General features: G+C 44.2%; 2 protein-coding genes across 4 annotated transcripts in view; both read left to right on the top strand.

The window, feature by feature from the left end:
* LOC123044560 (lysine-specific demethylase JMJ25) overlaps window positions 1-1,284 on the top strand; it is a 6,011-nt gene extending 4,727 nt beyond the window's left edge. Inside the window, exon 6 of the mRNA XM_044467333.1 lies at window positions 499-1,284. Within this exon, the coding sequence (XP_044323268.1) occupies window positions 499-904 (406 nt within the window). The 3' untranslated portion in view covers window positions 905-1,284. The remainder of the gene's footprint in view (window positions 1-498) is intronic.
* A 4,148-nt stretch (window positions 1,285-5,432) lies between these two features.
* On the top strand, window positions 5,433-14,816 carry LOC123044559 (ylmG homolog protein 1-2, chloroplastic). Of its 3 annotated transcripts, XR_006420170.1 has the most exons (3): window positions 5,433-6,028; window positions 10,348-10,410; window positions 14,232-14,704. XR_006420170.1 is itself a non-coding variant. In XM_044467332.1 (2 exons), exon 1 carries the CDS (start codon window positions 5,517-5,519, stop codon window positions 6,024-6,026), a length of 510 nt encoding a protein of 169 aa, XP_044323267.1. In that variant the 5' UTR covers window positions 5,433-5,516; the 3' UTR covers window positions 6,027-6,028; window positions 11,932-14,198. The 3 variants fall into 3 exon arrangements, 2 of the variants coding, with proteins under 2 accessions (XP_044323267.1, XP_044323266.1); XM_044467332.1 differs by lacking the exons at window positions 10,348-10,410; window positions 14,232-14,704 and adding an exon at window positions 11,932-14,198; XM_044467331.1 differs by lacking the exon at window positions 10,348-10,410 and having other exon boundaries at window positions 5,437-6,028; window positions 14,232-14,816.
* The last annotated feature ends 309 nt before the right edge of the window (window positions 14,817-15,125 follow it).

Below are 15,125 nucleotides of genomic sequence, written 5' to 3'. Positions count from 1 at the left end.
GCATCTTAAAGAGAAAAACCTTAGCTGTTTTGTGTTTTATAGCTTTGGCTTGTTTGTATGGCTAACAACCACATAAAGTTTCTTCTTATATATCTTGTTCCTTTATTTTCTCAACAAATCAAAGTACCTCTTGTAGTTATGAAAAAAAACTTCTTTTTACTGTATGCAATGATCATGTAATATTTAATAAAATCTAAGGATTGAGATGAATAATATTACCTAAAGAATATATTTTTTGCTGCAGTCCGTTACGTTGTTCTGATGGCTTACCTTTTTGAACTGTTTGATAAGTTATGGTGTGCTCTGCTTTGCCTTTCACATTCAAGGATCTTTAAGAGAAATCTTTATTGTTTTGTATTTTGTACTTTTGGCTTGTTTCTATGTATTCCAGTATGCCTCTTTTATATGGAGTACTATGCAGCTTTTTAGTTTGTTTCTTAATATTTGCTGTTATTGTATGCATTTTCTCATCTGATCCGAGATTTTTTTGTGTAATAGTAATAACTGTAAGCTGTCCGTACACCAAGTCTTGAGAAGCTGCCCAAGATGCCCTTTTAAGCTTTGCCTAAGTTGCTGTCAGAAGATACGCGAAGGGAATATGTCAGGCAGCACCCCTGAAGATAAATTTACACAGCGACTTTTGCAGCAAGAGTCAGCTCATGAGGATGGTAGCATAAGTTGCCCTTCCATTGAGTTGGGTGGCTGTGGCGACTCTCTGCTAAACTTGATATATGCAACTCCGTCCGATGACCAGTCGGAGGAACTCAGCTCAGGAGACGAGTTAGATGCTCCAGGCAATGACTCTGGAGTTAAAGATGCACAAGTTCATTCCTCGCCTTTAGCAGAGAGTAATGGCAGCCTTGCCAGATTATCCGGTGGTCAGCAGGAATCCATGTCCACATAATCTCTGGTGATTTTGCAGCAGATACCCACCCATGCATCTTTGGGGTGCGAGATGGGATATGGTCTGAAGTGGGTAGAGGTTAGAGTGGCTTGTTTAGTGTGATTATCGGCTGATTTTAGGTCTGTGACCTACCTGGGGATATTCTCGAGTAATTGTTTGGTGTTGTTCATCTTTGATTTAGACATTATGTTTGTTGTCAGTGTAAATAGGGTATGACTATTTATCATCCATGAGTCGGAAGCTTGTATCGGTTCGGTCGTACTGTGGTTAATTTGGAAAACTGTCTGTACTCTATCGGCTATTGCAGTGTTCCAGAAAGTGAGGGATTCTATTGGATTAGTCGTCTGAAATAAAAGTGACTCTTGGGTAGTTACATTGAATTGGATCTGCATATCCTGATTTCTGGTCCTGTTATTGATATGTAGCATCCCCATATTCGTGTTTCGTGATTCCTCCAGCTCAGCGAAAATGAATTGCGTGTGCAGCTGGGGTAATCGCAAGGCCGCCATGGTGCTACCCACACCCGCTAGGTATTGCAAATGTTGTTCATATAGAGTGGGATTGTGGAAATTGCTGTTGGAGTTTGGCTTCAGGAATAAAAATTAACTTTTCAATTTTTAAAATTTCTCAAAAATGCGTATACACAATGCACTACACTACGTACATATCAATGGCAGGGCACGCGAATGATCGGCCGTGTCCACAGCTTAACTTATCAAGTCGCTGTGGACTTACTAGCGCGAGACCCGGTGGAAACCAGCAGAGAAGGGGGTGGACTGAAATGAACTCGGATGGAGCGTTTTGCTCATCGACGAGACTGGGAGAAGCAAGCGGTGTAGCACAAGATGATGCGGGGACTTGTACAAAGGGAAGATGTGCAAAATATTTTTTTCAAAACGGAGGCAAAAGATTTGCCTCATCGATTAATTAAGTAAAAGAGAGTTGCCCAGTTAATTATTGAAAAACCGGACAAAAACCGATACAAACCTACCGCACGAGGACTACTACGATGACATGCAACCCCATAAGCACACAATCAGCCCAACAATCATACCCAACACGAAATAACCACCAACCTCCACATAGCTACATCGCAAAGAAACCCCCAACAGTACCTCAGTCGAAGACCACGAGCACCACCAAAACCACGGAGACAGGCCAGGCCATAAGGAGAACCGAAGAAACTGATGAGCATCTATCAAGCAGCCCGCAGACGCCTTTCCTGCGGCGCCATTCTTCTTACTTTTGCTCTTGATGAGAGCCTCCTCCACAATCGCCTTGCCAGATCCAGGGCAGCCTGCCTCCAAATGCTTAGCAAGCTGTGAAGCTCTAACTCGAAGAGAATCTCATCGACCTTGTCACGCATAGACACCACCTTCCCAGCGATCACGTGTGAGTGGGTGATCGCAACATCGGAACCTCCACGATCCACAAAGGCGAGCAACTGGCTGGGCTCCAAAGGGTCAGGCACCAACATACCGACCGCCTCAACATCACCAGCCACAGAAACCACCGACACGACAACATCACCCACGGGAACCACTGACACGATTGACTCAGGCACCTCCAGTTGCTCACATGACAGGGGCAAAACATGCCCATCACACAAGGTTCACACAAGGTCACGGATGAGTCCACTTTCAAGCGCTCCACAAACAAAGGCGGATGTGTAAAATATGAAGACACCCCTGATTTGCTCATATAGCTGAATTGTTGGCATGCCGGGTTGCAGTGTTGATGGCAATGGAACATAACACTTATACGCCGGAGGGAGTAGTACACAGTGCTAGAAACTGATTGCTCGGTGATGTACAATGTGTGGCGTGCACAAGATGACCGATCTGCTCTGATTCGTGAGGTGAAATCATATCTCACAGACTTCCAAGGACTCGGAGTTTCGTTTGCTAGAAGAAGTGCAAATGTCGTGGCTCACTTATGTGCTAGGGAAGCGCTTAGCTTATCTGATTGCCTCATTATGTTAACTAGATGATACCACGCGCGTTGCTGCTGAAACTTTTAACAAATAATTTGATGTTTAAAAACATGAGAAAGCTTATGGAACATAGTATAAGTAGATGTAAAGAATTATGTTTGGAAAAAAGTATTGTTTACCGTAAGAATTTAAAGCAAATTTGATAAAAAAACAAAAATAAGTGTGCTCTTTGTTTTGTTAATTTATTTGACAATACATCAGCGAGGCGAGAGATGAAAACAGCGTTGCGTAGAGACAGTGGAGACATCTCAACCCTTGGCTAAATCTAAAACAACGATTACATAAGTGCATTCATAAACTCGCATAGAAAAATAAAAAGTGAGTTCACTCATAATGTGATTTTCTATTAGAAAAGAAGGCCACATACCGAGTTGGCTCATTCACCACAATATACCCAAATAGCTTTAATTCTTTTTGTTTGTCTTGTCTCGTGCGTAAATCATGCATGCTTCCTCATTAGATGAAGCTCAGTTTCATCTTAAGAAAGTCTGATTAGCTATGTATGCAATGGAGTAAAAATGGGATTAAATGGTTGCCTGGGAATAGTGATTCCTAAAAGGAAAAACTTGATGAGATACCTCTCTGTATGCAATGGAATTAAAAGGTTGCTTGGAACACTGAAGGTTTCAAAGGAATGAAAGCATCTAACGCAGTTGGAGCAAAATAGACATGGAGAGAAAAGTGCAAGAAAATGAGAATGCGAAAACACGGTCGTTTGGCTATTAGAATGAGATGAACGCATTTACAAAACATGAAGTGCAACTGAATGGTTGGACGGGAACTCGTGTTGTATTTCTGGAGTGTATTGGCACATAGGAAAAGAAACCTAGGATGACGCGACTGCTTGAGAGTGCACGAAAAAAATAGTTAATGGTTATTTGTGGTAGACTGCATGCACATGTTGAGTTACACTGCGTTTGGATGTCTCCATTGAGAGCCTCTGAATTGCATTGGATCCAATACCAAATAAACCTTTTGTATTGCAATGGGCTCCAATACCAATACATATGTTTGGATGTACAAAATATTGCAGGTTGGAATTAGACAAGCTAGCAATACCAGTGTTATGTTTGGATGCCATACAATCAAATTGACGGTTTGCCTGAGCTGCGCCATGAATGGAGCCGGCCGAGCAGCAGTGAGGAGCACAGGACGCAGTCGTCCCCGACGGTCAGCCGACCATCCGCGGCCGGGATGGAGCGACGCCGGCGAGCGTGATGGTTCAAACTCGTGGAGGTGCAGCCCCTTGTGTATGGGAAACTCCGACGGCCGCGAGATCCAGAGCACAAGACCTCCACGCCGGCGAGCATGAGGGCCAATCGACTAGAAGAGGGGCGGGGGACGACGGGCAGGGAGGACGGCCAGGCGTGGATAAGGACGGCGGGGCACGGCAGCCGGGGAGGAGGGCGGGGCCAGCCGGGGAGGAGGCACCTGTGCCGCCGTCGGACTCCATGGCGGGGAGTGGCTCAAGGGGACGGCGAGCAGGAGCTGGAGAGGAGGGGAGGAAGGCACCTGCGCCGCCGCCGGACTCCATGGTGGTGGCCACCGCCGCCGGCCTCTGCTAGGTCGTGCGGTCAGCCTATCCTACCCCCTTCCTTTTTCTGGTCGCTTGCGGGCAGGCTGATTTCAGCGCGATTCAGAGCAGGAGGGCTCCGTATCGTGGGCAGGCACTTCGCGGGGATGTAATTCAGCCGGCGTTTTCGTTTCATTACAGCCTGCCAATTCGCTGTGCAACCAAACACATGAATTGAAAGATCACAATACCAATTCGGATTCCAAGCCTCCAATGGGAACATCCAAACGCATCGTTAGTGAAAGCATGTGCATACAGAGTTAGTATGAAAGCATTTACATGACGGACCTAACGACTTGATGATGTGGATAGCTTGCATGTTAAAATAAATAAGATAGCGGGATGAATCTCTTAGGTATATAGGATTCCTGGTTATTTGATTGATTGACATTTTAATTGACAAATAAACTGCCATGAGGGCGGTTCTTAAAAGAACTTTTACCATGACACCTTTCTAAACCCTAACATGGTGTTGGGTATAAAAATGTGCTTCTATAAATCTTCGTTAGTTATGGTGGAAAGAATTCTTAATACTACTCAAGTTCTATGTAATATCCTCTTTGCGCCAAAGGTGGCCAAATGGGTCGGTCTTGGCTTGCTGGCTCGATAGCCCGCGTACCCGCCGCCCGACACGTGGCCCAAATATGTGCACGAGTGCCGGCATGACACAACCCGTTTACTTTTTTTCTTTAGATTCTTTTATATATTATTTTTTGAGACAATAGATTCTTTTATATATTAGCCCCCAAAACAGCCTAAATAGGCCCAAAATCAAGGAGACTGGTGGACTAAATGTGTCGGGGGGCCGGCTCGTTTCCTTGTTGTACCGTGCCTGGCCCAGAGAGCACCAGATATTTTCCCGTGCCTGGGTTGGCCGTGCCGTGCCTGGCCCGTTTTGTCCGGGCCGGGCCGGGCCGGCCCATCTGGCCGAGTCTGCTTCGCCCTATCCTTTCCATCCACCCTTGCGACCTTCTCTTCTGCCTCTGCGTCTTCTCTTCTCCCAATCCAATCCTCCTTGTAGAATCTTCCACCGGCGTCCGGGTAAGATGAACGGCCTCCTCGTGTCGCCGTGCACAAGGCCGCCCCTGCTCCGCCCCTTCCCGAGCCCGGCCACCCGTCTCCTACCCGCCAGAACCCTAGTTCTCCGGCCGCTCCGTCTCCCCCGTGGCGTCTGTGCGTCCCCTCCACCCCCGCGCGCCGCCGCCGCCGCCGCGTCTGCTGTGGGCGGGCTTCTGGCGCCGCTCGAGGTTGGCCTGCGTAGCATCAACCTCGCGCCGCTGCGTCCGCCGGTTGCGGCGGCCATGTCAGCGGCCGTGCGGTGGCTGGGGGTCTACCGGGAGGTTCTGCTTGTCGGGGTGCTCTTCTCCTGGTTTCCCAACATCCCCTGGGACCGCCAACCCTTCTCCGCCCTGCGAGACCTCTGCGACCCTTTTCTCGCCCTCTGCCGCGAGGTCGTGCCGCCCGTCTTCGGCCGCAAGCTCGATCTCAGCCCGCTCGTCGCCTTCATGGCCATAGACATCCTCATCATGATCCTTCGCCCACAGCCACGCATGTGATGGTACGTACGTCTTCTTATTTCGCTGCTATGATGCTTCTGCGTGCTCATGAGTGTAACAATTGTGTTGTAGATATAATTTAGGATTTTGGCATCGATATGCTGTGCAGTAATAGCGGGTTGGAATTTGGAATTAGCAATAATATTATTGGACCGATCGGTGGTCCACTAGAATTGAATCAACGGATGGTGAATTCATTATCCACTAACTTCTCATATTTTGTTTATATAATACTGCTTTGCATTACGTGGCTAAATACGTCATTTTTTGCCTAATTGTCATTCACCATTCATTACGTTGATTTGTTAAACATCACAGTATATGTTCAGTACAACTCTTTAAATATGATTTAGCATCATTGTAGTATGATCCGGAGTTCCAAAGTACTCCCCAAGTCCCCATTTTTGCCAAGAGGTCCTGGATTCGACGCGGCCTCTCTGGATTGCACCGTGCAGGACTCCACCTAGTGTGGGAGCTTCTAGCACTGGGTCTGTCCTCCTATGATCCAAACTTCCAAAGTAGTTAATACTAGAAGCATATGCCCGCCTTGCGGCGCCGTTTTCTCTAACCATTAGACAGTGATGATGGCATGACGTTTATATTTGGACAAAAATTCGTTGAACTGGACATAAATAAAAGGCTGCATGAAGCCAATTCCAAATTCCAAATGACAATGCAGGGAAAAATAAAAGTCTGATCTGTTTATCTAAGCTATCCTAATTGATTTCAATCATTGAAACACTATCCTGATCTGTTGCCTTATTCGGAATAGGGGATTACAGTGGAGTTCTTCTCCATGTTCTACTTGCAAATTTGTGTCTTCCTGAAACATTAAAAAATAAGAAATAAGCAAAGCCGCTATGAAGTCAAATACTTTGAAATGTACAATTAAGTGTTGTTGAAAGTGAAGAAGGAAATGCAGAGTTTAGAGTAATATATATATTTATTCAGCCAACTACATGCAAATCTCATAGATCACAAATAGGAGCATTTTTTCCTACAACTAAAGTTCAGCATCATAAATACTGAAGGCTGAAACCTGCACAAAACACATTTAGTAATAATACCACAAGTTACCGACTGAAGCTGCAAGTTGGGCTGCAATATTCACTATAAATAGCTTATTTGCACAACGACTCTGGGACTTCTTTACCAATGCTCAGTAGCAAGCGATGCTACAATCTAGTCAAAACTTAGGTAGTTGAAGTGTAACAGGGGACAAAATGAAATTTCATCTCCTCAACCTTAACAACAACAACAACAACAAAGCCTTTAGTCCCAAACAAGTTGGGGTAGGCTAGAGGTGGAACCCATAATATCTCGCAACCAACTCATCTCCTCAACCTTGAGCTAATATTTTTGTAACACATTTTTTCTAGAAAATTCAGTACAGTAGTTACAATGACTAAAACAAGCATCATTTGAATTTCACAGTTTTTCTCCAAACTGATGCCAAAAAAAGTAAAACCAATATCTACTCTCTGGGAATACATATCAGAATATATAACATGAAGAATTTGATCTTATGACTTTAAGTATTATTTCATAGTGATATCTCATCAAGATATGCTAATATGTTTGGATCTTCGTTAATAAATCTCCAAGAAATTAAAGCTGGATGCCTGGATGCAAACCTATTTCCAGGTCAAGTGGAGGGAATGACGGGTAGAGGAAGCATTATTGTAATATGCTGTTGCCAGTTCCTGCAAGTAAAACCAATCCTAAGTAGATATATTCTTATTCCTATATAAACGGCAAAATTTACAGATACTTGTGCACTTGCAATCGACCCAGACCAATGCCTCGGTAAAGTGTAAAATAGTCGGTTCTCACTAAATGACGAGTCACCTTGACAGTTAATGTCCTAAATAAAAGTTACTTCTGAAAGCACTGTCAATTAGCAACAGAACATATGTTCTAGAATGGCAATCCGTCCTTTATATAATCTTGAGAGGAGTTATTTTGTTAGAACACCTTTATTTTTTGTTAACATCCTGCAAAAAAAAGGTACTCCCGCTGTCCCTAAATATAAGACGTTTTTGCTGGTCGAATTGAACAGAAAAAACGTCTTATATTTAGGGACAGAGGTAGTAGTTGTTAACAGAAGTTTCTTCTACAACAAGTAGATTCTCAGCATAAAGCTCTGTTCTCTATTCCAAACGGTGGAATATACTGGAACATGTGTAACACATCTTTTTTTGATAGAAATGCTCTTTTACTGAGTGTAGCCCAGCTCAAAGGCAAAAATCTGATCATCTACTTACTTAACGATGTCACTCATGCTTATGACCTTCTCGCACGAAATTAAATACTTCGATTACCTGATTCCGACATCTGCAGTAGCTGAAGAAAACCTGCGTATCTTCATGCAAGAGATCCTGTTGGTTCCCTATTGTGGCTTGCCTCCAGATCTAACCGAGAGTTATCCATTGAAAATTGTAATTATATATGTTTGAAATAGAAAAGGTTAAAAATGTAACAACAAACTACCGCGTCGCATGAAAAACACGAATTTCCAGTTCTTGGCTTTCATAATGTGACAGCCACAAACTTGATAGATTGCACTGATACGGATACGCATATCGGTATCAGGGTGATACGGATACGTAAATACGTCATTTCTGAAAAGCGCCAATACAGGGATACGGTCGACTTTTTTTGAAAACAATATAAAAAATGCTATAAATAAGCATTAAGCTATTTAGCATATATTTAGTCAGTGCAGTCCATTATCTTCTATCTTATCCATGATTTCCAACAAAAGCAAGAACCAACAGCCAACGGGTTCACCAAACATGAAAGTTCAGTTAGAGAGAAAGGGAGGAGGAGGAGGAAATCAGCAGCCTTCCATTAGATAGAATTCTACAGGATAGTGGGGGGAAGGGGAGCGAGAGCACCAGGGAAAGGCGCCCACCAGCGGCACTACTAGAGCCTGAGAGGTTTCGGGGACGTATTGGGAGAGAATCAGTATCGGATATGGTATCCGATACGGGTACGCTGGTTGCTGGAAGTATCGGTGTTTTCTTGCCCAATGCTCCAAAGAAGTATTGCCAAACATCAGTACAAAAGGAGACTATTATTAATCCCTTCTCTATACACAGATGTCATTATTTTTCCAGTTCATGGCTTCTTGCCACCACAATACTACTCGAAGAGCAGCAGTATACATAATGCAGTACAACTCAAAGAGCAGGAGGGGAAGGTCCATGGGAGGCGGAGATGGTCAAGGAGAGGAGTCATTACCTTGGTTCAGCAATACCACCGCCAGTGGCACTGAGGTCATGCATTGGTGCATGTCGCCGTAGGTGTAGGAGCTCGAGTGTTGAGTCCGAGCCCTAGAGTCAGCCGAGAAGACCCCCCTGCCACACATGCTCTTTAGAATGAAAATCCTATGGCAAGATAAATACAGATGCAATCTACTACTTCTAGAGGACACAAAAAGTATATGAAGATTAACTCCTTCGGCAGCATATAGAAATTCCATGAGCTCACCACAAATCCATGACTTGTCTGACCAAATATGCACAGGCCTCCAAATAGCCCATGATTTTGCTCGGAATTAAAGATCTACTTTTCTGAAATTAGCCTGGGAGAAAACAATAGAACCAGACAGAGAAATGGAAAGGAGAGAGCCGAGTAGGTGGGGTGAGGGAAGGGGATGCGGACCATGGTGGGCTTGAGGAAGGCAGCCGAGTCTGAAAGTGGCTGGACATCCCTGTCCAGCGCTGCCACAACATGTCCTGTCGGCGGCACGACACACGTGTGAGGGCCTTGGCGGAGCCAGGGAGGAGATGCGCGGTGGCGGCCGGAGCTGGGTGGGCGGCGATCGGTAGGCGGACGGAACCCTAACGACGGGAGAAGAGAGATATTGGGAGGGTGGCTCGCGAGCTCATCGGTGTGCAAAGTCAACATAGCTGATCTGAACAAACCGACTATTGGGTGGCCAGACGTCGGTTGCGACTTGCGAGCATGATCTTTCCCTAACAAACATGGTGCACTTCCGGAAAAAAACGCTTGAGCGCTCCCAGGGCACCAACTCCCGGGTGCTTAGAAACTGTACTGATGTTGCATTGCAGACAATGTAGTTGAATATGTTAGGTTAATTAAGAATTAAAGATTGTTGAAGCTATACATGAATTGAATTGAGAATAATGTATAACTGGATGTTTTTTAAACTTTTTTATCAGAAAAGCTTAGTGTGACATGTGCATGATGCTTTTGTCCATTAGTTGTGAATTGAAGGGGGGTTGTGTCTTGCCATGTCTCTTTTTTATTCTAATACCATCGATTCATCTAAACTTTCCTCGGGCCGGTCATGCAGAAGTCCAGGGTAGGAATATCAAGCTCAACTTCAAGCCCGAGCCTGGCCCGACAGCCCAAGCCTGTAAGCCCGATAACAAACAGATTTATCACATTCTAGACATAGATATTCTCCATTTTGCAATTTAAAATAACATGCACCTGTTCGAGACACAAATACGATTCAGTGCTCAACACATCAAGGATGCCCTTACATCACACATCAAGCACGCACAAATCACGCAGCAAGCACACACAACAACCACACGCTGACATCATAGATCAGGTATGGATCGACATCACGCACATCTAACGGCAAGCGCACATCAAGCACGCGGCTTCAATCAACGTTTATGGCTACAACTTGTGCTTTTGTCCACGTCCCTGTTGCTGAAGAGGTGGGGAGGTGCTGGACGGCGGGGGGGGGCATGCCTCCACAACACGAAAAAAGGAGATGTCCTGGGTGCTGGAGATGGGCCGTGGACATTGCCTTGCAGCGCCCGAGACGGGCGAATGCGTGGATGACGCCTCACCGCGCCAGAGATGGGCTATGACTCCCTGTATGCCACATCCTCCATGTTGGAGATGACGATGGCTTGGACGCCGTCTCGCTTTGTCGGAGATGGGCGGCCTTGGCGCTGCAACGCTCTGTGTGGTTGCCTAATTGGCTGGCTAGGGTTACAGGAATGGGGAAAGAGACGCGATAGCCTATTTATTACCTGGGGTATTTCAGGTCTGTCAGGGTTATTTTTGGGCTCAAAATCAAAGCCTGATCCCGGCCTGGATTGACTTTCGGGCTGCAGATTGAGGCCCGAGCCTGACATGGCCCGACCTGTTTTCATTGGGCTGGGCCGCCCTTGCCTAGATTTAGGTTCATCCATTATTTGGAACCTGTATAAATGCAATTATTAGTTATGTCGGACCCAACACGCCGCAGATGCAACGCAAGGCCTTGCAATCCGTCGCGCTCCTTGTGCCTTGGATGGTCTGGAAGCATAGGAACAGCTGCGTCTTCGACAACGCGACGCCCTCCTTAGACACGCTAGTGGATAGGATCTAGGAGGAAGCCTGCTTCTGGACAAAGACCTGGACAAAGACCGGGGCTGCAGGTCTCAGAGCGGTCTTGCCACCCTCATGGATGTCACTGAGTGTTTGTAACCCGATCATCCGATCGTCCGTCCTAGGACGCCTGTAACTGACTACCTACCTTTTCAATGAAAGAAATGCAAAGGTCCTTTGTGTTTTCTCAAAAAAAAAGAGGTTATGTCGGATCCCATCCTGGCTTGTCAATGCTGGATTTTGGAATCAACAAACATGTGCCATGGGAACCGTGTTAAAACAAATACATAAACATGTGCTTAAAACAATTGAAATTAATGGAAAAACAAATTTAAGATTGTTCTTGGTTTACATTTTAAAAAATAAAACCCACCATGTATGTGACATGATATATAAAACGAGAAGAATCTTTTCAATTGAACTTGATGCGACGCCATCTTTTAACAAAAGTGTGAAGCATGAGCTATATCTTTTTCCTCCAAATGTCCAACACATATATTGGCCATGACCACACAATAATTAACAATTTTTTTTTAACTTGTGACAGACATGCATGACTTGACTCGCTTGGAAAAAAGACATGCATGACTTGATGAGGTGGCATTGTTTGCATGGATAGATTAATGTAAAAAAGGACCTTATGAGTACATGCATGACATGCCGCACAATTCATTAGACGGGTGTCAATAATTGAGTTGACGTGGAAGCACGGATGCGCAGAGAAATCTAGTAGTGGGGGCTAGCTGATATAGAAGACTACATGAGGTTCAAAATATAATGGAATATTCACATGAACATCATTTGTGATTTCATTCATTGAATTACCAATTTCAAATTTTTTGGAAGTACATTGCTGTCGGTATTTGTTTTTCCTTGAGGAACCATATTTGTTTTTTCCTTGAGATATCCCATGGTGTATGCTCTTTGCGGATGATGTGATGCTAGTCGATGATAGTCGGACGGGGTCAGTAGGAAGTTTGAGCTATGGAGACAAACCTTGGAATTTGAAGGTTTTAGACTTAGTAGAACTAAAACCGAGTACATGTGGTGCTGTTTCAGTACTACTAGGTACAGGGAGGAGGTTAGCCTTGATGGGCAGGTGGTTCCTCAAGAGGATATCTTTCGATATTTGGGGTCAATGTTGCAGAAATATGGGGATATGATGAAGATGTGAACCATCGAATCAAAGCTGGATGGATGAAGTGGCGCCAAGCTTCTGGCGTTTTCTGTGACAAGAGAGTGCCACAAAAGCTAAAAGGCAGGTTCTATAAGACAGCGATTCGACCCGCAATGATGTATGGCGATGAGCGTTGGCCGACTAAAAGGCGACATGTTCAACAGTTAGGTGTGTCGGAGATCCGCATGGTGAGATGAATGTGTGGCCACACAGGGAAGGACCGGGTCCGAAATGATGATATACGAGATAGGGTTGGGGTAGCACCGATTGAAGAGAAGCTTGTCCAACATCGACTGAGATGGTTTGGGCATATTCAGCGCAAGCCTCCAGAAGCTCCAGTGCATAGCAGACGGCTAAAGCGTGTTGATAATGTCAAGAGAGGTCAGGGTAGACCGAACTTGACATGGGAGGAGAGTCCGTAAAGAGAGATCTGAAGGACTGGAGTATCACCTAAGAACTAGCCATATGGACAGGGGTGCGTGGAAGCTTGCTATCCATGTGCCAGAACCATGAGTTGGTTGCGGAATCTTATGGGTTTCACCTCTAGCCTACCCCAACTTGTTTGGGACTAAACACTTTGTTGTTGTTGTGGCTTCTTTGCATAGCTGATTTAGGCGAATGAAGGGCACATTGCATAGTTGAACATTCCATCAGTTCTTATATGGATTGTGTTTTAGAATCTTTGTAGTGCATGTTGTTAAACGTTTTTGCTTGTTTATTACTCAACAAGGTATGTAAAATTATCTTCACCAGACACATGAAATTCTTAGGTTTGTTGTTTATAGCACTTCCATATCATACAAATTCTGTTACTAATACTGATATCACACCTAGTTACAGTCTATTCTCATGGGAACGAACAGTGCTAGTTTTGCCTTTGAAGGCTGTAGAAAGTCAATAACATTCCTTGTAGAAGAATGAAGGGATCACTATCATTTCAATTACCATGTTCTTTAGTTTCTACTCCCTCCGTTCCTAAATATAAGTTTTTTTTAGAGATTTCAGTATAGACTACATACGGATGTATATAGACATATTTTAGAGTGTAGATTTACTCATTTTGCTGTATGTAGTCCATATTGGAATCTCTAAAAAGGCTTATACTCCCTCCGTCTGAAAATACTTGTCATCAAAATGGATAAAAAGAGATGTATCTAGAACTAAAAAACCTCTAGATACATCCCCTTTCATCCATTTTGACGACAAGTATTTCCGGACGGAGGGAGTATTTAGGAACGGAGGGAGTATATGCTTCTGTTGCACGTTGGTCAGAATATTTTTCCTGAAAGTTTTTGCACAGATTTATTCCCCTGAGAATAATAACTTGCTCAAACACTAATTTGAATTTGCACATTTATATCCCAAGGACGACATAGGTGGTCAAACTGTAAACAAAATATGTTGGAATGAGGGTGGGGTGTCCACATTGACAGGTTGATGTGATTGTGGCTGCACAAATACGATAAATGAGTTCTTTTCTTCAGTATTTGCCTAATAATTTAATGTACTAAACAAAATATAGAGAAGACATAGTTGGTTTGCCCCATGTAATGTAAAAATGTCATGTTTCTTTGTCAGCTAATATTGCTGTCCCAATTTGGTTGAAATATTTTATTTTGTTAAAATAAATTCTTGTTATCATCTGTTTTATGATGCATACGATGTTGCAGGAACTGAAGGATAGTTGTTCGTATGTTCAGTTCTACTATGGGCCCTTTCGTCGTTGCTGGATATTACCAAGAAGCGGTGGTTGAGCGTTGAAGCTTGTAGCTTTAGCAAGGGTAGCACAATTTGAGTTATTTTGAGACGTTTTGTAGGCAAGTGTAGCTTCCTTGATAAAACTTCTGCCACGGGTGGTACTCAGGGCTATACAAGTAGATATGCGCTAGCTACAGTCTTTGTGATTCTGCTCTGTTCCCAGATGGATTCGTCTATGATATGGCAACCCGAATCTGCATGTAGCGATTCAGAGAACTGAATCGAAAGCCGAGTCATTCCTTGACGGTTTGCCAGAGAATCCAAAACTAGCTTAGGCAGGCTCATGCATGTGCATGGTCTCTAACTTTTGTGCTTTCTTTTCCTTGCACCATGAGGATTTTATCCCATTTTCTGACTTGACTAAATGTGTTTACCTCCACAGCCACATGTTCTGGTTTGAGTGTTGAGAGATACTCATGATCATTTGGTGCAGCTCTTCTATCATTAGTGAACGGCAGCATTGATTTTCTATGCATATTATATTAGCCATTGCTGTTCTGGGGCTCTCCAATACTGGATCTTTTCATTGAAAATAAATTCCGGATTGTTAGCCTTGGTAGCTTGGAAATTACTCCGGTTGTCCGTGAATAGAAGATGTTTTGGATATTTCTTTCAATATGATCTACATACAGACAGACTGAAATGAAGGAACAAACATGCTAAAACGTGGCAAATTTGACCATTTTGATCTATGAACGAAATCAATTCACGGAATGAACTGACCGTGAAACTATTTCGCAGCCCTAATCTTTTTGTGTAGCGCCCGCCACGACGGCGCCACACCCTACTGTGCAGTGCCTAGCACG

The sequence above is a fragment of the Triticum aestivum genome, chromosome 2B (genome assembly GCF_018294505.1).
Source record: "Triticum aestivum cultivar Chinese Spring chromosome 2B, IWGSC CS RefSeq v2.1, whole genome shotgun sequence".
NCBI classification, from domain to species: Eukaryota; Viridiplantae; Streptophyta; class Magnoliopsida; order Poales; family Poaceae; genus Triticum; species Triticum aestivum.
The sequence above is the reverse complement of the archived record's forward strand: the minus strand, read 5'-3'. Positions and strand labels throughout refer to the sequence as shown.

What these genes read in the sequence shown, in the direction of transcription:
- LOC123044559 (XM_044467331.1), top strand. Translation starts at nt 5,517, where the DNA reads ATGAACGGCCTCCTCGTGTCGCCGTGCACAAGGCCGCCCCTGCTCCGC.